The sequence below is a fragment of the Nansenia antarctica genome (genome assembly GCF_963989245.1).
Source record: "Nansenia antarctica genome assembly, chromosome: 2".
Lineage (NCBI taxonomy): Eukaryota > Metazoa > Chordata > Actinopteri > Argentiniformes > Microstomatidae > Nansenia > Nansenia antarctica.
This window is the reverse complement of record NC_137675.1, coordinates 47,821,874-47,847,212: the sequence shown is the minus strand read 5'-3', so window position 1 is coordinate 47,847,212 and position 25,339 is coordinate 47,821,874. Positions and strand designations below refer to the sequence as shown.

At 45.4% G+C, this 25,339-nt stretch overlaps 1 protein-coding gene across 1 annotated transcript in view; it reads right to left on the bottom strand.

Annotated features, from left to right (window-relative positions):
• cramp1 (cramped chromatin regulator homolog 1) overlaps positions 1–25,339 on the bottom strand; it is a gene marked incomplete at its 3' end in the record, with an annotated part of 61,834 nt that overhangs the window by 26,873 nt on the left and 9,622 nt on the right. Inside the window, 8 exon segments of the mRNA XM_080523061.1 lie at positions 4,861–4,966; positions 4,968–5,491; positions 5,591–6,040; positions 6,672–6,753; positions 7,516–7,639; positions 17,887–17,972; positions 18,260–18,308; positions 24,865–24,948. Of these exon segments, the coding sequence (XP_080379187.1) occupies positions 4,861–4,966; positions 4,968–5,491; positions 5,591–6,040; positions 6,672–6,753; positions 7,516–7,639; positions 17,887–17,972; positions 18,260–18,308; positions 24,865–24,948 (1,505 nt within the window).

Genomic DNA, 25,339 nt, shown 5'->3' with positions numbered 1-25,339 from the left:
GACAGTGTGGCACATAAGAAACGTGTGTTGTTGTTGTTGTTGTTTTTTGTTGTTTTGTTTACAATTGTCAAAGCAGCTGTTATTCTTATTTATTTGGAATACTTTACATATTTATTTGGGAAGTTATATTTAACTTGTGTTTTACAGCCATTTTGTTTTTACTGTTAGTTGGCTACACTTGAAAAAAGACTTATCAGACATAACTATTTTTTCTACAATGCTGAATGCTGCTGTTTAAATAGTTTTAACTTTAAACCAGTTACTGAGTACTGGTCACTGAGTACTGCAGAGTACTATTTTTGTTGCTTTAATAAAGGCTGGCAGTCTTTAATTTAACTGTTGTTGGTGTGGACTATATACTGGGGAGGTATTTGAATGAATGAATGAATGAATGAATGGTCTTTATTGTCATTGCTACAGTACAGGTACCAAACAACGACATTTAGGAGGGGTGGCTCCCCTGGTGTTAGGAGAAAGAAAAAAAAAAATATATATATATATATATATATTCAGGGGTCAAAAAATGTATACAAATATCGGATCGGTATCGGTATCGCCGATACCCGAAGCCCAGGTATCGGTATCGGTATCGGTAGTGAAAAAGTGGGATCGGGACATCCCTAGACGCTAGCCATAGTTTAATTTGTGCCACTAAGGTGAAATAATCCACAGGTGTGTATCCCCCCGATACATCCTCCTCATTCTCATACTCCTAGTCTGAATAAGTACGATTTGACAGGCAGCTAGACGTAATGCCTCCCCAACCAGCGAGACGTGGTTATAGAAATGACGTTGTTTTATTGATAAAAAGGGTAAAACTGGAAAGAGAATATAGAAAGCTTACATTACTGTCGTGAAACTATTTAACACACTTCAGTTAACGTAATGTGGAGTCCGTTCATTGATCGATCGATGCAGTCCGTTCAAATAGCCATCAAAAGCTAAACTAGGCATAGTTAAAATTACCAATTACATCCTCAAACCCCATTAATGCAATTGAAATAAACATCTTAAAGTAGCCTACAGTCGTAATTCAAAGTAGCAAAGGTGACTAGGCTGCCCAATGTGGCGCGTGTGCAGCCCTGGCCATATGCCATAGTAGCGCATGCGAATCATGAAAGCCTATATTATTATATAGTTCGCATCTACCTAATCGTATCGGATGAGAAATAGACATTAAATGGCATATATAGGCTACACAACAGCTAATCACCGCGACAAACACAAATTATATTTTAATATGATGACCGGAATTTCTCCCGTTTGTCCGACACATTGAAATTTTCTCGGACACGTTGACCGGCACCAATTTTTTCTAACGGAAACCCTGGTGTGTGTGTGTGTGTGTGTCTATTTCTGTCAAATGACATGTTGGGTTTGGTAGCTGGCTAGGGTGGCTGGCTGACTCCAACTTCAGGTGAACTCAGGAGAAGTAACTGTGGACGCTCCAAAAGCCAGTTCACTCCAACGCTATCTTGGCGACTGCTACTATGGCACTCACTTTAAATTGCTTTTTTTGCTTGTTTTTTAAGGCAGCTCGTCTATGGGAGGGCAGGACAAAAACTCTACCTCAATATGATGATTATGCATTAGCAACTTTTGCTTTTGCGTTTTCATATCACTTGTGTTTAGAGTGTTGACATTGACATTTGATTGTTCTACATTGTTGTCATGTTTTAGATAGACATGTTATTTGGCTGTTCTACATTGTTGTCATGTTTTAGATAGACATGTTATTTGGCTCTTAGCCTTCCTTGACTCCCCCTCCAGTCTTACACAGGCGTTGCTAGGGACGGGCGTGAGAAAAGGCACCATCAAACCTAGCAAAGACAAATGTCTGAAAAACAAATCTATAAATGTGGTAAATGACGGCGCTTCATCATAAGTAAGACACAGCAACTAGGGGGGTTTCCAGGGCCAAAACATTATTGACTGGCCATGTCAATCTTCAGAATTAAATCCCTGATAAGATTTTAGGCAAAAAGAACCTCAAAACAAACAACAACTAAAGACATCTGCAGTACAGGCCTGGCAGTATACCCAGCTTCAACCAAATACAAAACATGTGTCCTTTATTTGGACATCACATGATATTTGAATAATACTTCCGATTCGATTTAGAGCTGAGAATCTTTACTTTGACCCCATAGTAATTGTTTATTTCAAATCCAAACTCTTGGGAGGATAGAGCTAAAAGACTAAATGGTTCCTCTTTCGAATGCTTATTTGAGGGTAGTCCAGTAAAGCTAACAATGTCATTTGTTCAAGCTATTGCCGTCGGGGAAACGGTACTGAAGCTTTGGGGCTAAAACCCAGAGGACGTCAAACATCTATTTCCCCCATGCAATCAGGCTCCTGGAGAAATGCACTGGAAGAAAACAAAAGTCTGTCACCCCCAAACCAACACTACAAAAAAAAACATATTACAGTATTATAACTAATGCACGCTACTGGATTACTTGTATACAATTGGACTAATTTACTACCATACTGTATTATTGCACATACAAATGCACAGCATTTTTGCACTATTGAAGCCACTGTAAAACCATTTTATTTTTCAACCATTTTATTACTTTATCAATACGTTAGTTATTATTATTATTGTGTTTTTTGTATCTGAATGCTGCAATGTCAATGTTGAAGAACCAAAGCCAAATCATTTTACTTGTGTACTTAATATGTACAGTAATATGTAGGGATTAGGGGTGCAACGGTTCAGTTGGCCCACGGTTCGGTACGGTTCGGTATTTTGGGTCACGGTTTTCGGTACGGTTCGGTTCAGAAACAAACGTTCCAGACCAACTCGACCTCTGACCAAAGGCCGCGTTCGAGGCATTCACGTGGACGCTCCGGCGCTCTCAGAGCTAATTTACGAACGCGGCCAAATTGATCTTCTCGCCATAAAGCTTAAGCGTACAGTGGGCTTCCTGTATAGATTTACATCTTGCTTTTCCTTGGCTTCCAGAAAATGTCTTGTCTCCGCCCTTTTCCTTTCACAATTGGATTATGGTGATACAGTATATAGGTTTGCTTCTCTGTCCACTTTATCCAAGCTAGACCCCCTGTATCATTCGGTTCTAAGATACATCACCAATAGTGCCTTCAGGACCCATCACTGTACACTGTATCGTCTGGTTGGATGGCCATCTCTTTCTGTCAGAAGGCTCCAACACTGGTACACTCTTGTGTTTAAAATCATCTCTGGCTTCTTACCGAATTATCTGGGCCTGAAGTTCATCCCTATACCGAGTGGCTCGGGTCTCAGGTCTCGTAGATGGCTACAATACAAGGTGCCACTTATCATGAACAATGTTGGAAGGGCAAGCTTGTCTTATTATGGCCCTTGGTCTTGGAATGACCTACAGACTACTTTTAAATTAGAGGCCCTTATTTCCATAAGTATCTTAAAGCGTAGATTAAAGGATGTGGTCACCGCTCGCTGTACCTGCTTTGGTTAGACTTCTCAATGTTTTAATCACCTTGTAAATACCCCTACCATTGTTTGTCTATTGTATTGTTGCCACTGTCTTATGTCCTGTCTTGTTATCTGAACTGTTTTTTTAAGCTACTATTTTGACCCTGTCTTGGCCAGGTCTCTCTTGTAAAAGAGGTTTTAATCTCAATGTGACTTCCTGGTAAAATAAAGGTAAAAAAAAAAAAAACGGAAACGAAAACGAAAACCGAAAACCGTCACGGTTCACTAGTGAATTGAGCCGTGGAACGCAAACCGTACCGTCCGTAAAAAAACCGAGAACCGTTGCACCCCTAGTAGGGATGTCCCGATCCCACTTTTTCACTACCGATACCGATACCTGGGCTTCCCGATCCGATATTTGTATACATTTTTTGACCCCTGAATAATAACAAATACCTCCCCAGTCCACACCAACAACAGTTAAATTAAAGACTGCCAGCCTTTATTAAAGCAACAAATGCGACGTGTTGTGGATTGGAACTACGGATCATAAGCTTTCAAATGATGTGTCATACATTGAAATCCGAAAAAAGATGACGAAGTTAGAGTCATTTGAATGTTGTTAGACGTCAGGCACATATGGGGTTAACCTCTTTGTAATGAAACCGGAAGCACACAGCGCTACGAACTATGAGAGCTTATGCGCATTTTAAGCGCATATAGGACTCGCGTGAAGCATTTCTGCGACACGCGTTTCTGTTCACTGTTTTCATTCCCTCATCGCTTATACACATAAGTTTGACTGCGCATGACAGTAGTTCAGCTGTCTCTTAGTCGCACTGGTGCGATTGAATGTATTTCCAAGTCGCACAGAAATATATTCACTCGCAAATGAAAACCAAAACAGTCGCACTATCGAGCCCTGGTCATGCACGTGACCACTGGCTACTACTGTTGTCGTCACTTGAGTGACACGCCAGATCGGGCACGCGGATCGGAGCCTTTTTTTTTTCTGGTCCGATCTGCGATCCAGCATTCAGGACCAATATCGCGGCGATATCCGATATCAGTATCGGATCGGGACATCCCTAGTAATATGTAATAAAAGCGATTCAGATTCAGAATTTCACTGCCATACAGGTCAGAGTTCAGAACAATGAGTTCAGAATACAACTTGTCACGTAACTGTTTGCTTAGTGAACCACTTTTTAAAACGACTACAGAAAGCGGAGAACTAGACATTTATTACCGACTGACTGATTCTATTGGGGGAAAAAAGCGACTTGTTGGATACCACAAACACACAGACACACAGCAGGGCACTTGGAAGGTACGTAAACGCCTACGTTTCGAACGCAAAAGTAAAAAAAAAAAAAAAACGCCAAAAAGGCCTCTAAAGATGCGCTGCGGCGCTCCTCGTCCGGCGCCGTCTGGCTACTCACGGGTTTGGGGTTGACCTCGGAGGACACCAGCCTCAGGAGGCAGCGCAGGACGCGGTGCGTGTTGGGACGGGGCCTCTGGGGGCGGGGCGCCACCCCGGTCCCTTCCTCCTCCGGGGGGGGGGGCGGGGGGGTGGTGGTGGTGAGCCGGGGGGAGGGTGGCCGCGGGCTCCTGCCACTCGTACTCCAGCTGCAGCTTCCCGGGCTTGCCCAGCATGAGGTACAGCTCAGCCAGGGTCACGTGGCTCTCCTCCCCCCGGGAGCTCCAGCCCTCCTCTCGGATCTGCTGGGCCGACCTGCCGCTACCCCCCCCGGGCTCCTCCTTCCCGGCCGTGTTCTCGGGGGGGGCGGGCTGCTCCGCCTGGGGCGGTGGCAGCGGCGGGGGGGGGAGGGGCTCGTACGCGGGGGTCCTGTCTCCGTCTGGGGAGCTGGTGGTAGTAGTAGCAGCAGTGATAGTAGCAGCGCTGCCCCCTGTAGTCCGCTCCTCTCCAGACTGCTCTGCGGAGCTCACCGGAACACTCCAGGAGTCCTTCTCCTCGCAATTCGCCGCCGCCACCACCACCTCCCCCCCGCCCGCCCACGCCTGCCCCGGACAGCAGCCCCTCTCCCCCTCCTGCACCGCCACACCCCTCTCCTGAGCGAGGGACGACAGCAGCAGAGGAGGAGGAGGCGGAGGAGGAGGAAGAAGAGGAAGAAGAAGAGGAGGAGGAGGGGGGGGCGCGGCCTTCGGAACCGTCTTCTCCTCCGACCCCCCCGCCCCGTCGGGCGCCTCGGGTTGGGGGGTGGGGGTGGTGGGCGTGGGGGGTATCAGTGGTAGGGCCTCCCCTCGGCGGGCGTCGGCCACCGCCGTGCCGACAGCGCCTCCTCCTCCTCGCCCGGGTTTGACGGAGCCCCGGGGGGCCGGGGGAGGGGCCGTGGGGACCCCCAGGACGTGCGCGGCGGCGGGCAGCTCCTTGGCGCCCGGCCGGCCCGTCTTGCCGCTCTCCTGCCAGTGGACGGTGCAGGAGGCCTTGGAGTGGACCACCCGCGCCACGCCGGGCAGGGCGGTCAGGGTGCTGCTCTCCGCCGGGTAGAGGAACAGCTCCTCCTTCTGGGGCCAGCGGGGGGGGGAGGGGGGGGCGCCCTGGTGAAGCTGCTGCTGCTGCACCCCCTCCAGCACCTCCCTCTCCTGGAGGCTCTTCAGCTGGACACCCTCTGGGTCAAGGAGGGTAAGTAAGTACAAGCTGGGAGGCGAGGGGAGGGGAGAGGAGGAGGAGGAGAGGAGAGGCTGTGTCGAGGAGGTGTCCTTGGGCAAGACACTGTGATTGAACCCTGAACCCCAAATTGCTCCCTATTGAGTGGGGCCGGCGCCTTGCGTGGTAGCTTGCCGCCGTTGGTGTGTGAATGTGTGTGTGTGTGTGTGTGTGTGTGTGAACGGGTGAATGAGAGGCCGTCATAAAGCTCTTTGGAATGAGGCGCTATATAAGTGCAGTCCGTTTACCATTTAGAAGCTGCTATTTTTCTTATGTAGATGAGTGACATAGGGGGAGGCGGGGGGACAGTGTCTTAGCACCACCCCACCCAAAGTGGTGTGCCAGCTAATTCCGCAACCGTAGACGGTGCCTTTAATGACCTTTTAAGTTACAATCAAATAATGCTATTCGAGAATTAATCCACTTCAATAACATGAATGACGACACAGCAGCAGCACAAAATAGCGACTTAGACATGCGTGACGGCGCGAGATCTTTCTCCCTGTTTCTCTACAGAGCTGTTTGCAGGGTAGCTAAGGGCCGTTCTGTGTGTAAACATGTCATGACGACGTTGAAGGATACGATCCGTTGGTCCTGGACGGCCCACTTCTGCTTCAGGAACTCGATCAGGCTGGAGACCTTTCTGTGCAGCTCCACCACCATCCTACAGGCCGGAACACAAGACACACAAGATGTCAGACAGGCCTCGACTGAGAACTCTCATGTTCAATACACATTTCCCAAAATGTCCTTTTCAACAAAAAAAAATAGGAGAAAGAAAAAAGAAAAACTCACAAAAAAACTCACAGGATGGGAGTTGTCATTGTGTTGAAGAAGAGGAACAAGTGTCTGGGTGTCTTCATCATATCTGAACATTACACCCTACAGAGAATTGCTGCCAAATCATGACATTAGATTTATAAGGTTCTATCTCCATTTTTGGTCAAAATAGAGTTTTGTTACATAATCTGATCCATCAGGTGTTTATTAATGCCTGTGTGGTGTTATTTTTAAAATGTTGACTTTTTTTGTTAGGAATTAATCAAATACAAAGGTTCCATCTCACAAAACATAATGGAATGTAAAAACTTTTGACGCTCAATATCTCTGAACTACCGGTACCCTAAACGGACATTCTAAGCTCACGAAATCCTAAATGTACCTGCGATGTACCTGGACACTTGTAGATTTGAAATGATTCGAGTCAGAGCTGTATGCAGGCCTGGGGCTCAATTCCTCTTAAAAATAATTAGACATTTCAATTCTGCTAAAGGCTAAACCAAGACCACAATGGAGCTACAGAGTGTAGTAGCTAGACACCAGTAGGGTGCTGGCCTTAAGACGAAGGGGACCAGATGTGTGTGTGTGTGTGTGTTACATTTCACACTGTGTGTGTTACATTTCACACTGTGTGTGTGTTCCTGACCTGAGGCGGGGGTTGTGGGCCAGACTCTGGACCCGGGCCCAGGAGTGGTTGCTGCGGGGCTGCAGCTCCACCGCCACCTTCAGAGGCAGACGTACAGGCTTCTGGTCCTCCTCGTCACTCACACCTGGGGGGGGGGGGGAAAAAAAAAAATAGAAATGAATAAGATAACATTTTTATGTATGTATACCCCTTTATTTTTTTCCCCATTGGATCAGGTACTGTATTATTCTATTGGATCAGATACTGTATTACTCTATTGCAGGGGTGGCCAACCAGTCGGAGACTAAGAGCCCAAAAAAATGGTTGGGGTACCAGAAAGAGCCACATCATACATGCGGGCTCACAAAAGCTCTCACTCTCACACACACACACACGCAATACATTTCCAATAGGCTATGAGACCAGTGCTGTCATTTCAGCAAAGGCCAAGGTATGGCAAGGTACAGAGTGGGGGGGTTTCCCCCACGTGGTGGATTTTTTTGGCCAAATCAGTTGTGCAATAGTCAATTTTGGTGAGTTGTTTCTATACAATTGACTTATATGACATTAAGGTAATGAATAAAGGAGACAACTACAGTATGTAGGTGGTAATCTACATCTTTCCTAGCAGGCAGACTGGTTCAATCTCCTTAGAAACAAAACATTACAGATTTAGCTATTCTCAACTCTAAATTAACTGCACTGTTAAAACACTAGTATTGTGAGACCTCACCTGTGTCCCTGTACTTGTCTCTGCTGCCCTTTGACCAAAAAAGGTCTTTATGTCCATTTTCCTTTTTTTCCCTGGCATATTTTTGTTACAGCTCACCTACTAAAAGTGAGACGATTGACAATATCAAAACATGCTTGCACACACATATAACTTACACACAAGTTAGTTTTACTGGCCCCAATTTGGTACAATTATTACTGAAATGATTGAGAATAGAGACATTGTTGACATACATAAACTAGCTGTTGTAATCTTTAATGTTCGCTAACTAGCTTGTTAGAGTTAGCGTTTTTTCACTAAAATAACATTAGAACATGTTTGACAGAACATGACATGAACTTGTTCATTAATATATTACATTTGAACCAACAGTATTATGGCGTTTATACAGTTTGTTTAACCCACCTGAATAAACGAGAATCATGGACAAGATTTTAACATTAACGTTACTCATGGCTTGTTTATTGAGGAACTGATGTCCCGCTCCAGTGTTGCCAGATTGGGCTACTTTTGGTCACACTGGACGGGTGAATTTGGCAGCTTTTAGACTGGTTGGGCTGGAAATGGTCAAATCCCGTCTGGCAACCCTGCGCTCCACTACATCGCCTGGCTGGTGGGGTGAGATGGAGCCGGGAGGATTTTGAGTTACCGTTGTGTGGAGTGGATAAAATCACCAACATGACACAACGTGATTCAGATTACATTTTCTGGGGATTTTTTTTTTTTTTGAATCCAGGTATGGCGAGTGCCATATATTGCCATACCAAAACAATGTCTGTCGAGACACAGAGAGTGAGCCACGCACTTTTAAAGAATGGATTGAAGAGCCGCACACAGACAGGCAAAGAGCCACGGGTTGGCCACCCCTGCTCTATTGGATCAGGTATTATATTATTCTATCCGGTTGTTAAGTCTGACGTCAAAAGTGACGTTTAGCCATTTCCGGGTCCAAACCAGAAATTCCCCGCACCAGAGTACCAGTGAACTACAGCGGTAGAATGACAGTTTAAACGTTTTTTAGACTCGGATCTATTCATACAACAAGGGACACAGCACTTTCCCGTTTTCTCCATATTGTCAGGGTATTTGAGCCTCGGAAAAGCGCTATATAAATATAATTTATTATTATTATTATTTCGGCATTTCGAAGACAGCGCCTCAGCCAACTTTGGACCCGGAAACACGTCACGACTTAACAACCGAATAGGATCAGGTACTGTATTATTCTATTGGATCAGGTATTGTATTAGTCTATTGGATCAGGTACTGTATTACTCTATTGGATCTAGGGCTGCAACGATTAGTCGACTAGTCACGGCTAATCGATTACGAAAATTCGCCGACGTGAAATGTTGTTGTCGACTAATCGCGTAAAAAAAAATATTTGAAAAAACGTTTTTTTTTTTTTTTTTTTTTTAAACGGGAGCCATGCAAGAATCAGCTGGGTAAGTTTTAGCTAACGTTGTTAGCCAACTGGCTAACGTTATATTGTTAGGGTCGTAATGTTTATGTTAGCTTTACTGTTACATGTAGGAAAACAACGTCTCATGGACAGGGCTGTACATGCTATGAGCGTTTGTGCTATTAATTTATTTGCCCTGTGGCACGCATGTGACAGACAGAGGCGCTTGTATGTAACGTTACGTAGCAGGGGTTTTCCATGTTGAAGCCAGGAGAACGCGAGATGAAATGAAGTGAGGGGTGGTCGCTATTAAAATACCAGGTAGTCATGGTGGATGATCATGAATGATGCTTGATAAGTGAATGCTATTTCAATTATGTTGAGTCCACCAGCGAGCTGTCTGTAAGATAAACAGCGCCAAGCGTAGCCTACTAACGTGAGCTGTCTGTAGTCTAGCCAGCAATGCTAGCTAGCCAATCAACTAGCTCTGTGAGCAGCTGTAGCTTGGCGTAACGTTAGGTTAGATAGCTAGTTAAGCCGGATTTATGCTTCTGCGTCACCATTTACGCGCAGCGAAAAGCCACACGACTAATCGTGACTAATCGAAAAAATAATCGACAGATTAGTCGACTACCAAAATAATCGTTAGTTGCAGCCCTAATTGGATCAGGTATTGTATTATTCTATTGGATCAGGTATTGTATTATTGTATTGGATCAGGTATTGTATTATTGTATTGGATCAGGTACTGTATTATTCTATTGGATCAGGTACTGTATTATTCTATTGGATCAGGTATTGTATTACTCTATTGGATCAGGTACTGTATTACTCTATTGGATCAGGTACTGTATTACTCTATTGGATCAGGTATTGTATTATTGTATTGGATCAGGTATTGTATTATTGTATTGGATCAGGCATTGTATTATTCTATTGGATCAGGTTGTGGGGAGCATGGCACGTTCTGGCCTGCAGAGGGAGCCAGACTGCCGTTGGGGGGGAATAATGAGCTGATTAGGGACAGGTGTCAGTGATCAGACTCGTTATCCCACTGGTCTATTTAACCTGTGTGTGTTTGTTCCCTCGGGAGAGGAGAGGGGTGCCGCACGGAGACGCACTGTGGGAGACAGAGAGAGAGAGAGCCGCGGCGAGGACGCACGAGATCCCGAAAGGGGGTGAGGTGCGGGGAGCCGGGCAGACGGAGCGGGTCCCGAAAGGGGGAAGCAGCGGGGAGAGAGCGAGAGCTCTGCCGGGGAGCGAACGGGTCCCGAGAGGGGGCGTGTCGCGGAGCGGGTCCCGAAAGGGGGAAGCAGCGGGGGGAAAGACTCGCTCAGCACGTCGGTGACGGTGCTAAGCTGTGCGGGACTTAAATAAATACTTATTCTACACCTGTTCCTCTGTGTCGACCTCCCTCTGTGCCTAGAGACCCTTACACAGGTATTGTATTATTCTATTGGATCAGGTACTATATTACTCTATTGGATCAGGTATTGTATTATTCTATTGGATCAGGTACTGTATTATTCTATTGGATCAGGTATTGTATTATTCTATTGGATCAGGTATTGTATTATTCTATTGGATCAGGTACTGTATTATTCTATTGGATCAGGTATTGTATTATTCTATTGGATCAGGTACTATATTACTCTATTGGATCAGGTATTGTATTATTCTATCCTAACTTCCATGGCAGGGGCCGGGGCCTCCTCCTCCTCCTCCAACAGCCTGACTGTCCCAGCAGCACCTCCTACTCTCTCTAGCCGAGTCATCCCGCCCGCAGAGGGTTGCCATGGAAACCTGCCCCGTCCAGCCCAAATGCGAGAAGGGTTGGGGGGGGGGTGCCTTATCGCCATCTCCTATACTTCCTCAAATCCTATTCTTCCTCTGGCCCCGTCTTTCAGCCTCCCTTTCCTCCCTCTGTGTGGGTCAGGGTTTCCGTTAGAAAAAATTGCCACTGGACATCGTGTCCGGGAAGGTTTCGATTTACCGGACAAATGTGAGATATTCCGGTCATCATATTAAAATATAATATAGCTGTTTGTCGCGGTGATTACTGTTGTGTAGCGGCCTATATATGCCATTTAATGTCTATTTCTCATCCGATACGATTAGATGCAAGCTATATAATATATAATAATATAACATGATTCGCATGCGCGCTATGCCATTATGTCCAGCGCTGAACGGGCGCCTCACTGGGAACTGAACAGACAGCATCGATCAATGAACGGACTCCACATTACGTTAACTGAAGTTTGTTAAATTGTTTGGGATTAATGTGAGTTTTCTATTTTCTCTTTCCAGTTTTACCCTTTTTTTAATCAATAAAACAACGTCATTTCTATAACCAGGTCTCGCTGGTTGGGAAGGCATTTCGTTTAGCTGCCTGTCAAATCATACTTAATCGGACTCGGGAGTATGACAATGAGGAGAACATAACTGTTTATTGATAAACAATTGATAGGCAGGCTGGGATACGTATATAAAGAAATACCACAATGTCTAGATGTATAAAATTTTATTGAACAGTGCAAGCATGTAGGCTTCTGGCGTGACACGGCTAGCCTAATTTCCGTTCATATGCCTTTTATCAGATAAAATAAAATAGAATAAAACTCTTTGAAAATAAATAGGCTTTAAATTAACTTGCAATGCGTATAGGCTAATTTCCGTTCGATGTTACAGCCTATAGGCCTATGCCTTTTCTCAGATAGATAGGGGATAGCCTTAAATAAAATAGCCTAGAGTAAAAACTCTAAAAATAACAATGGCTGCTCATATCATTCAGCTACTTATTAGGTAGGGGTGTAACGATACATCGATGTATCGATTCATTGACTAACGATCTGATTACATCGATGCAATGTAAAAATATCGATCTATATCGTCATCTTATGCGCGCAGAGAGAGAGAGAGAGACTTGAAAAAGATACGAATGTTTTTCATTTTTGATGAGAGACAGTAAGTCTATCCCTTTTAATATATATTTTGGAACATCTCTCTGAACCAGGGAAGTGAACATACTCGCGTTCGCAATGAGTTCGCATTCACCGTGTGTGACTGTCTACTCTACTGGCTCGGCTCCACTTCTCGGCTCCTCCTCCTCTCGCGTTCGGCAATCTCCGGTGATCTTCGGAAATGTTCGGCTTGTGTGAGTGCGTCTAATGAGAGTGCGTCTAACGGGAGTCTAATGGGCGAATACATTGACCGTTTTGGACACCAAAGATATTTTTTAACATCTACTCTTCGAGGCGAATCCAGTCAGACCAATATCAGACCTGCTGGACGTGTGTGTGTGTGCGTGTGTGACTGGATGTCTCTCTGAACCTGTGTGTGTGTGTGTGTGTGTGTGTGTGTGTATGTTAATGAGCTGTATGTTAATTACCACTTATTACAATTGATAATTGTGTTAGATTGGCATATGATATCGCGTCATATCGATCATATCGTCATATCGATCTTGAATCGAATCGAATCGAAATCGTATCGTGACTGACATTGTGATATCGTCAAACATTGTATCGTCATACAAACAAATCGATATAATATCGTATCGTGATGAAGCTGGTGATTTACACCCCTATTATTAGGCCTACGTCGCTTTTTGGCAGCATTGAAGCGTGCAGCTGCGGACTTGAAATCAAAGGTGCAAAGTGTCTCTCCGCAACTTGCAATGCGCATTAGCCGTGTGACCTTGCCCTCCCCAAGGCGACTTCGGTCCGCAGTTTTAATTCGGTTCTGCAGAGAGAATCCTCTCTCTGCAGAGTGCGTTGCGAATTGTATTCAAATTGTGCTTAGAGGGAATTATTTTCACCGGACATTATGTCGGACGAGTTTTCAATTTGTCGGACTTCAACAAATTTTTCCGGACAAAGACCGGTAATTACCGGTTAACGGAAACCCTGGTGTGTGTGTGTGTGTGTGTGTTTGTGCAATGTCTCTGTGTGTGTAGACTGTGTACTACACTGCATTAGTGTTTCCCACTAATTGTAAAATTATTTTCAGTTCGTTATGAGATTATGGCAGGACAAATAAGACTATGGCAGGACAAATAAGACTGGCAGGACAAATAAGACTATGGCAGGACAAATAAGACTATGGCAGGACAAATAAGACTATGGCAGGACAAATAAGACTGGCAGGACAAATAAGACTATGGCAGGACAAATAAGACTGGCAGGACAAATAAGACTATGGCGGGCCGCCTGTGACACATGTTTTCTTCTTTTGGCAGTCACCCTGTTCCTCTGCAACAAACGCAGATATTGTATGAGCGTCCCGGCGTCCCAGTGCAATGGAAGCGTCAACAGGGCTCGACATTAAGGCTTGTCTGTTTGTCCGGAACAAGTACATTTTATGTTTGGACAAGTGGACTTCCTCCTGCAGTTGTCCGATGGACAAGTCAAAACAAAAAAACAAATCAATATGTATTAATATCTGCAAACATGAATTCCTCCTTCCGATCTGAATAGTAAAAAAAAATAGCAAGCAAAGCGATGCCGCGCCTCATTCTGGCTATTTCAGTCTCTCTATCGTCGTTATCGTCATAGTTCGTAAATTCGCTCAGAGCGCACACTGCGTTCAACGTCATAAAGAGACCAAGTAATTTGATTGGACAAAAGGCATTCCATGAGTGCTGATCAGATTCCAGAGCGAGTTTACGAACGCAGCCATAGTGTTGTGGGTCTCCTGTCACTAGTGCCATTCACGTGAACATGCGCATATTCGCTTCTTCTCAATGCCGCTTATTTTCATGTAGTTCGATGCGATCGTATATTTTAGGTTTGAAGTTTTAAGACCAGCACATCGCAATACGAACTTCAGAATGACACTAATGATAGATTTCTCAATTTGAATATAGGATACTATCCAAAGGCTAGCAAATAAGATTGCTTCCATTGGGGAGGGACTGTAGTTACAAACATTTTTTGTAAATATTCCTAGATATTCATCCCTTTTGTGGCCAATCTTAATCTAAAAGGGTTAGGGTTAGGGTAATCACTGATTACCCCTACGTTTTTAAATAATTACAAAATATTGTTTAATGAATACATTTGAAAATTAAGGATACATCATTATTAAATCAATAGTAGTCAAATGTGTTATTTGCATACACATACACTCACTGGCCACTTCATTAGGCACACCTTGGGGTTGGACCCCCTCTTTTGCCTTCAGAACTGCCTTAATTCTTCGTGGCATAGATTCAACAAGGTGCTGGAAACATTCCTCAGAGATTTTGGTCCATATTGACACTATAATATCACGCAACAGCCCGTCTGGCACCAACAACCATGCCAGGTTCAAAGTCACTTAAATCACCTTTATTTCCCATTCTGATGCTGGTTTGAACTTCAGCAGATCGTCTTGACCATGTCTACATGCCTAAATGCATTGAGTTGCTGCCACATGATTGGCTGATTAGGTATTTGCGTTAACAAGCAGTTGAAAAGGTGTACCTAATGAAGTGGCCGGTGAGAGTATAATATATTATTATTCATTATTATTGCTTTTTCTAAATCTTTGGATTTGGACAAGTAACTTGAGCTCTAGGACAAGTAAAAGATAAGTTCACTTGTCCGAAGGACAAGTACCTGAAAAAGCTTAATGTCAAGCCCTGGTCAAGCACAGCTCACACCCATAGAAATACATCGGAGCGGAGACTGGATGTGAGCATGTAGCTGACTAATGCCGTGGCCAGCGGCTGATTCTTCACGCCATAAACGGCATAAAAAAAAATCTGCCTAACGTTATATATCTAATGTTACATGTTTTTAGGCTGATCTGTGCATGATAGTGCTGCATTTTGACATAATTCATGTCGCATTTCCCCCCGTTGAGCTGTATAGCGGCACTTATTAAAGTGCGGTACGGTACGGGACGGTAGTGGAGAAGCGCCATTACTTACTCAAGGGCCCACTAGTGGTGGTGTTCCCAGGTGGGACTTGAACTCATGACCTTCTGATCACCAGTCCAACTCACTATCCACTAGGCCAATACTAGGGATGCACGATATTATCAGCACCGATATTTATCGGCCCGATAATGGGACATTAATGTTTATCGGTATTTATCGGTTTTATAAAATGTAGCCGATATTTAACCGATATTATGAAGCCGGAAATATTTCTGCTTCCGGTTTCCGGTTTCCGCGCTCTGCTTCCGGTTTCCGCACTCAGGCACGCAGTTTGTTTTGACGAGACGCGAGCGAAACATGCCTTCCCCGGTGTGGACATTCTTCACAGTTTCTGAGGCAGATATTGCGTTTGCAATTTGCAACACATGTTCGACAAAAGTTCGGAGAGGAGGGCAAAGGTCTACGAGTTACAACACAACGACACATCTTGTAGCGGGTAGATAGTAATATCCCTCCCCTGGCCCCTCTGTTTTCCCTTGATAGCTGACAAGCTAACGGGTGAAGTAGCGAGGCCTGCTAGCAGCTAGCCTACAACCCCTAGCCAGCAATGGCTAACGTTGAGGCTAGCGGACCTAGCACAGCCGAGACGTAAATGGCTAGCTGGGACACCCACTCTAAGTGCGCAGCGTGTCTGGGATTAATCCACGCCCAGGCCGCTGTTATCTCTACCGATGAGTGTATCCACTGTGCAGTGTTCCCCAAGAAACTTCTCCGCTGACGGCTAAGTCGCATGGCTAGCCTGTCGGGAGAAGATCCGCTGCCATCACAGTCTAACGCGGACATGTCTCCAGGTTTACCGACACCATGCTGGGCAAACTTAGTGCCACATAGCCCTGACATCGGTTTCCCGGTACTGGATGACAAGGGAATTGACAGCTTTACCGCTGCTCGCTATTGTAATGTTCTTGACAGACACGGACACGACTTTACTGTAGACATGTAGTTTATTTCTGGTTGCTGGCCGCGACCTACGGCAACTCCGTTGGGACACGACGGATACAGAAAGCGAATCACATCAGTGTGTTAGTGTGGTGTAGTGAGACAACACACAGTATGTTACAGCTATGACCCTAGGAGAGACTCGGACAATGATGAGGTCGCACAACGCATCTAATTACTCTTAGGTGAGCCTTTTTTGTTTTCATAAAAGGAGGCCAGATCTTGGCTAAAAAACGCATTGTGCACTGTCTATAACAGATTTAGTTTGTTAGAGGAAATAATAAATGAACATTTGAAGAGTCAGAAGTGTTCTCTTTGTTGTGTTAACAATAGTGATGTAAGTTAGATTTGGTGAGATCACTATGGAATATTAAATCATCAATCTTTGCTCACTACATAGCCTTTCTTACCTTCAGGTGTGCATGAACTACAGGTTATCAACTGTGAAATTATATCTGAATGGTCTTTATTGTCATTGATATAGTACAGGTACCAAACAACGAAATTTGGGAGGGGGAGCTCCCCTGGGGCTAGGAAAGAAAAAATAAAATAATAATAATAATATCGGTATCGGTATCGGTTATCGGCCACGAGAAGCGGGTAAATATCGGTATCGGTAGGAAAAAATGCATATCGTGCATCCCTAGCCAATACCAATATATAATAAAATACCATGAAAAGTCGTGAATCAAGCCCCGCGGTGGTGTAGCGGTCTAAAGCACTAGCCACTAGTGCATGCTGCCCACCGGGGCCGGGGTTCGTATCCCGGCTCGCCAGACCCGGATATGGCCAGGGCACACACGGGGAACGGCATATTGGGCGGCCGCTCCCGAGGGGGGTATAGGAGTAGTTCCGGACAAGGATCCGTCGCGCAACAGCGCCCCCGTCTGGTGCTGGAATAACGGTGCTGGGCTCGAGGAGCCAGTCAGCTAGTCTGCCTGGCGGCCTCCTCTGGGACTGCCGGCCGCGGGGTCGTGCGGCGGATCCCTCGCAATAGGCAGGGGATAATTGGATGCTAGGTTGGGTTCAATTGGCTACCAAATTGGGTGAAAAAGGGATAAAATCTGAAAAACAAATAAAATAAAAATAAAAAAAGTCGTGAATCTTGCGACTTTAAATCAACGTTTTTGTTGTGTAGAGCCAAAAGAAGAAAAACATGCTTCACTGTCCCATTACTTACACAGGACAGTGTGTATGTATTTGCATATGAATGTGAAGTGTGGCTGTCTACCTTTTTTTCTTTCTTTTAAAAATGTTTTTAGGGCATTTCTGCTTTAGTGGGATAGAGACAGTAGAGGACAGGTGAGAGACAGGAGGGATGACATGCAGGACAGACCACCCAGGTGCCCTTGTGTGTGTGTGTGTGTGCGTGTGCGTGTGCGTGCGTGTACTTACCATCTGGGTCACAAAGCCTCTTTAGTGCACGACACATGGGTGCTTTGATTCGCAGGTTTCTGCCTTTGGAACGCACCGTGGTGGCCCTGAGAGAACAGGACAACATTCCATTAGGTAGATTTACACCATTTGAGGACGTTAGTCTGTCGTTAGGATGTTAGTTAGTCTCAATGACTGACAATTGCATAAGCATAGGGCAAAATAATTCTACAATTCATAGACTTGATTGATGCGCATATCATGCTCATGTCATGTTGAAATGACACCACAGCGCAATAGTCAATATGCTGTATCTATTCAGGTGTTAACCAATTTAGGAAAACAAGGTGATAATTCTATCACACCCATTTAAGTTTGACTTTTAGTCTCTTACCCTTGTTGGATGAGCTCATTAAGCTTTGCCACATTCTTATCGTCCATCACTGGTAGGTATGACAAAACACGCAGACAGAAACCATTAATAACAACCCACATGACCCCAGACTGACAGTAAACATTAATAACAACCCACATGACCCCAGACTGACAGTAAACATAACCCACATGACCCCAGACGGACAGTAACCATAACAACCCACGACCCCAGACTGACAGTAACCGTAACAACCCACATGACCCCAGACTGACAGTAACCGTAACAACCCACATGACCCCAGACTGACAGTAACCGTAACAACCCACATGACCCCAGACTGACAGTAACCGTAACAACCCACATGACCCCAGACTGACAGTAACCGTAACAACCCACATGACCCCAGACTGACAGTAACCGTAACAACCCACATGACCCCAGACAGACAGTAATAACAACCCACATGACCCCAAACTGACAGTAACCATGAATACCAGAGTCCAGAGGCATCAGTAGATGTATGTACATAGCGAACCCCCTGAGTCATCAGTGACAGCCAGGAAAGACTGGATGACAACCATGAAGAGTGTGGTGACTACTGGAGAGTCAGTGACAGCTCGGAGAGACGGCGCCGGGGGCAGAACGGGCTGGCAACCCAATCTGTGTCCTCTGAGAGGAGGACCCCAAAAAAGCTACGATGAACTTAATGGAAAAATACCCCCAGGGGTGCCCGAGAGGGGGGGAGGATGAGCACCCCAGTCGGACGGACACAACGGCAACAGACTTAGATAATGGACAAACGACTATGAGCAAGCAGTGTACATGCGGTAAAATCTGCAAGAACATCCATGGCTTAAAGATCCACCGAGCGAGGATGAAATGCCCGTTAGGAGTAGAAGCAACACAACACACAGGTGTTCAACCTGGTGAGACGCAGGAGGTGCCAGGCCCGGAGTCACCCCATAGTGCCCAGAACCTCCAAGTGTTGCAGTCTAACCCCTCGAGCATCAAGTCCGACCGGAGGCGGATCAAATGGCCAGCAGCTAGCATGACTTCACTGTGGAAGCAGTTCGATGACGATGTCGACCAAATTCTGGAGGTAACTGTGAAGGGCGAGGCTGACAGGAAGCTACAGGCGATGACAACAATCATTGTCAGCACTGCAGCTGAACGGTTCGGCGTGGAGGAGAAGAAAAGCTCCGGAACATCTTACGTAAAGAACCAAAGAGCTGCAAAGATCCATAACATCAGGCAGGAGATGAAAGCGCTGAAGTCCCAGTACAAGGTGGCAGGAGAGGAGGAACGCACTGGCCTGGCCCAGCTAATGTGCATCCTACGGAAAAACATCAGGATTCTCCGCCGGGCTGAGTGGCATCGGAGGCGGCGGCGTGAGAGGCGGCGTAAACGTGCTGCATTCATAGCCAACCCCTTCAAGTTCATGAAGGATTTGCTCGGGCAGAAGCGCAGTGGCAAACTGGCCTCCTCGCAGGAAGAGATAGACCATCATCTGAAGCAGACGTACAGCGATCCCGCAAGAGAGCAGGAGTTGGGAGAGTGCAACATCCTCATAGACCCCCCTGAACCGGAAGAGCAATTCGACATGTCGGAGCTGCAGCTGAAGGAAGTCAGGGAGGTTGTCCGCAAAGCAAGGGCAAGCTCTGCTCCAGGACCGAGTGGCACTTCATACAAAGTGTACAAGAACTGTCCCAAACTCCTGCTGCGTCTGTGGAAAATCCTGCCAGTCTTCTGGAGAAGGGGGAGGATACCTGAACAATGGAGAGTGGCTGAAGGGGTTTGGATCCCGAAGGAGGAAAACTCCACTCAGCTAGACCAGTTCAGCATCATCTCCCTGCTGTGTGTTGAGGCAAAGGTTTTCTTCAGCACTGTTTCCAGACGGCTGTGTACCTACCTGGCAAAGAACACCTACATCGATACATCCGTCCAGAAGGGCGGTGTGTCAGGAATGCCAGGTTGTCTGGAGCATACCGGCGTGGTGACACAGCTCATTCGGGAGGCCCGAGAGAACAAAGGCAACCTGTCAGTGTTGTGGCTTGACCTGGCAAATGCATTCGGCTCCATTCCACACAAGCTGGTTCAGTTCACCTTGACGAAGCATCATGTCCCCAGCAGGTGTAGAGACCTCCTCAAAAGGAAGCATGTTGTGGCAGATGGCGAGGAAGACGATGGCTCGTCTCGGTAAGCTAGTTAGCTTGTTATTGGCTAACGATATCGTTACGTTAAAAGCCTTCTTACATTATTTTACGTTATGTGCTGTAACGTTGTCATCAAAGCGATACTTATCAAATAGCTAAAAATGTTGTCTTAACGTTACAGTGCTAAGAAGGCGCGTTCTACTATGGATAGTTATCTTGTCAAGATGCCAATGAGCATTTCCTCGCTATGAATGAATAGTCCACACAGGAGAGAAACAATTTCTTTGCTCAGTCTCCTGCACTTTTCTTTGTTATGTTATTTGATTGAGACCAAACCTTTTCTCTACAAACATTTCTTTTTGTGGATAATTGCTCTTTTTTAGTTGCCTTAGTGCCTACCTCATTTTATGTTTGATGCCAGAGATGAGTGAAGCAAAGCAAAAACTTTTGTACTCTGTACAAGTATTTATTTTTGTTTTTGTATTCTTTTGGTTGCCTAGTGCCTAGCCTACCTCATTTTACTCAGCAGTTTGCACTCTCTAATACTCTTTACATTACATTACATGCAAGTGATGCCAGAAATAAATCTGCAAAGTTCATTAAAATATCTATTTTTGAGTGAACAATCATTTTAATTGTCTTTATTTTTAGTTAGCACATGCCTACAACAACAACTAACAACTTCAAGCTAAATTTAGAAGCTGATTTAGAAGATGATAGTTAAATAAGAGCGATTGAGTAATTGTGCGATAAGCTGTAATTTATGATCCGATTAGTCGACTAATCGTTAAAATAATCGGTGACTAGTCGACTATGAAAATAATCGTTTGTGGCAGCCCTAGAAGCCAGTCAAGAGCTTGGGCAAGGTTTTTGACTGCTCTCTGAGAGACACAATATCCATCCAGTCGACCTGCACTGAGTTGGATGGCTGGCTGAAATCCGTGGACAAGTCAGGCCTACCCGGGAAGTTTAAAGCCTGGGTTTACCAACATGGCCTTCTTCCCAGGATCCTGTGGCCCCTCCTTGTCTATGCGGTCCCTATCTCAACAGTGGAGACCTTAGAGAGGAGGGTCAGCAACCACCTCCGGAGATGGCTTGGATTACCAAGGAGTTTGAGCAGCACCGCACTCTATGGGAACACCAACAAACTGCAACTGCCCTTCAAATCCTTGGAGGAGGAATTCAAGGTGACAAGAGCCAGAGAAGTGGTTCAGTACAGGGACTCAAGTGATCCAAAGGTGGCTAATGCAGGGATCCAAGTGAGGACTGGCAGGAAGTGGAGGGCAGAGGAAGCTGTTCAAGAGGCAGAGGCGAGGCTGCGTCACAGGAGCTTGGTGGGAGTGGTCACACGAGGTCGAGCTGGGCTTGGATCCTTTCCAACTCCCCAAATGAACACCAGGGGGAAGGAAAAGCGCCGCCTTGTTCAGGAGGAGGTGAGAGCAGCAGTGGAGGAGACAAGAACCTGCAAGGCAGTGGGAATGAAGCAACAGGGAGCTTGGACGAGATGGGAGAATGCGATTGAGAGGAAGGTGACCTGGGCTGAGCTTTGGAAAGCCGAGCCGCACCGCATCAAATTCCTCATCCAGGCAGTCTATGATGTGCTTCCAAGCCCGTCAAATCTGCACACATGGGGCATAGCAGAGACACTAGCATGCCAACTGTGTTCCAAGCGAGGAACCCTGGAACACATCCTCAGCTGCTGTACAAGGGCCCTTGGAGATGGACGGTACAGGTGGAGGCATGACCAAGTCCTGAAGACCATTGCTGAAGCCATCAGCGCAGGACTTGTGTGGGCAAAGCAGTTCCGACCCTCCAAGAAAACCATCGCTTTTGTCAGAGCTGGGGAGCAGCCAACCCCTGCCAGGAAAACATCTGCAGGCATCTTGACCTCTGCAAGAGACTGGCAGCTGTTGGTTGACCTTGAACATCAGCTGAAGTTCCCCAGCCACATTGTAGTCACCACCCTGCGACCAGACATTGTTCTCTTGTCTGAGTCCACCAGGCAAGCAGTGCTGCTGGAACTGACAGTCCCGTGGGAAGACCGGTTGGAAGAAGCCTTTGAGAGGAAGCTCTCCAAGTACGCGGGACTGGTCAGTGACTGCCAGCAGGCTGGTTGGAGAGCGAGGTGTTTCCCAGTAGAGGTTGGTTGCAGAGGATTTGCAGCCCGTTTCTTGGCCAGAGCCTTCAGCAGTTTGGGCATCGATGGAGAGAGAAAGAGGAGAGCCATCCGCAGTACCACCAATGCAGCAGAGAGAGCCTCTAGATGGCTGTGGCTCAAAAGAGGAGAGCCATGGAGTCATGGTAGCTAGTTAGCCATCTGGACACAAGCTGGGGTCTGATCAGCCCCAGCTGGGTCACCTGGAGGAGGGTGTATGATGTTGAAAGACCCGAAACGCCCGATGATTCCAGGAACATCACTGAAGATGTGTCCAGAGGCATCAGTAGATGTATGTACATATACTGACAGTAACCATAACAACCCACATGACCCCAGACTGACAGTAACCATAACCCACATGACCCCAGACCTACAGTAACCATAATAACCCACATGACCCCAGACAGACAGTAACCGTTAATAACATCCCACATGACCCCAGACAGACAGTAACCGTTAATAACATCCCACATGACCCCAGACAGACAGTAACCATAATAACCCACATGACCCCAGACAGACAGTAACCATAACAACCCACATGACCCCAGACAGACCGTAACCATAACAACCCACATGACCCCAGACAGACAGTAACCATAACAACCCACATGACCCCAGACAGACAGTAACCATAACAACCCACATGACCCCAGACAGACAGTAACCATAACAACCCCACATGACCCCAGCCTGTGGGCCAGCTATAACTATGACTTCAGCCAGCGCCTCCGTTAATCACTTCCCCTGTGACCTTGCAGCACAAACAAAACAGCCAACTGGGGCCAGTGTGTCTCTAAACAACACTCACAAACACGTAGCACACACACATAACACACAGACACACAGACACACAACACATAGATACCTACACATAACACACACACACACACACACACACACACACACACACACACACACACAGATACTTACACATAACACACACACAGTAGGGATGGACGGTTTCCAATTATTGAAACCGAAAAACCGTCAAAGGCAAAAACCGCGGTTTTCCGGTTAACCGAAAAACGAAAAAAAAAACGAAAAAAAAAATACGGAAAAACAAACAAACGACAATTTCAAATAATTGAGCCCTACTGCTACAATACACTCATGTCGAACACCATTAAAACACCGTAAGCACAGTCGCAACACATTTAGGCTACTTAGTTTCACAAATATAAGTGGAAAGGCAGACTTTTGTAAGCTACACCATACATGAAAACACATGAACTCTTAACACACCAGCTCCGCTGATCCAGGGTGCTCGCCTGCACGGAAGATCATCTCTTGGAACAGCGTCTTCATTGAATGAACTGCTTTCTCAATATCTTGGTTCTTAGACAAAGTTTCAGCTGCTGCTCAATGTATTTAAATATTTGAATACTGCTCAATAATCACTGAAATATTAGACTTAGAATTATGCAGTGAACATACTTAAAGCTTTTCATAAAAACCACATGCCGCGAGACTGACTCGTCCTGAACTGTCGTAAGTCAATCAACAAAGAATGCCCCATTAAAATAAAAGTGCCCATGGTAGAGCTGTCAAAATAGAGCTTTCAAAATAAATGTACTAGAGATAAATACAGAACTACCTTTGCGTCACTAAGTGACTAAGTATCTTCTGAGACATGCGTTCTGTCATCACTTTCAGTAGCGCCTTCACACACAGTGGTGCTGTGCACAAACACTCTTGATCCGTATAGCTCTTGTTTTATTATATTGTGGTTTAGTAAATACTGCACTTGGAGTTACATTCAATGCATGATTTGTGCTATAGAACATACATAAAGTTTGATTGATTGATTGATATCAAATCAAATCACATTTTATTTCTATAGCGCATTTCTCACAAAAGTGACCCAATGCGCTTTACAGAGAGCAGCGAAAATGATCTTATTAAATGTAAGCGAGTAATTGTAAAAAACCTTTCCTATCTACCAATAACTGAAGGCAACTATCTTTCCCATAGAGTGATTCGTTACCCTTAAATATAATCCCAATTAGATATTAATCCTCAGTTATTCTTCACAACTGACCAAACCTCTCACTCATTGCGCGGCAGATTCAGACTGTATCATTGTTATTTTCACACACGACAAACATGTGACATGGTCCAGTTTTATTCTTTGAACAACATAGGAAAAAAAACAAAAAAAACGGTTTCAGACGGTTTTGATTAAAAACCGTTTCTATTTTTATAAACCCCGGTTTTCGGTTTAACCGAAAAACCGTCCATCCCTAACACACAGATACTTACACATAACAAACACACACACACACACACACACACACACACACGTCACTCACGTCCTCCGACCTTCTTTCTCAACTCAGCGTAGCAAATGAGTCCATACAACTCCTGAGAAGACTTCTTCAGCACCCGGGAGTACACTAGAGAGAGAGTTGCAACGGTTAGGGATGTTAAGCATCACAGTTGGGGTCAATTTCAATTAGAATTCAGTCAATTGAAGAACTGATTTAAATGAATTAATATATATATATGTGGCCTGAGGTGGTCCAGTGGTCTAGCACCGCAGTCTACAGTTAATAGTCCAGTGGACATTATGCCCATGTCGGCATGGGTTTGAATCCGGCCCATTTCCCTTCTTCTCCTTATTTTCCTGTCAGTCTTCACTATATCTGTCCAATAAAATGCAAAATATGAGCGGGACTGCCCCACTCAGAAAAAAGTACTTAATTTTTGTTTATCTATAAAGGTTATCATTTTCTGTTTGTTTACATTTTCTGGAAAAAAAGCCTTTTGAAATTCAACTGACCCAAC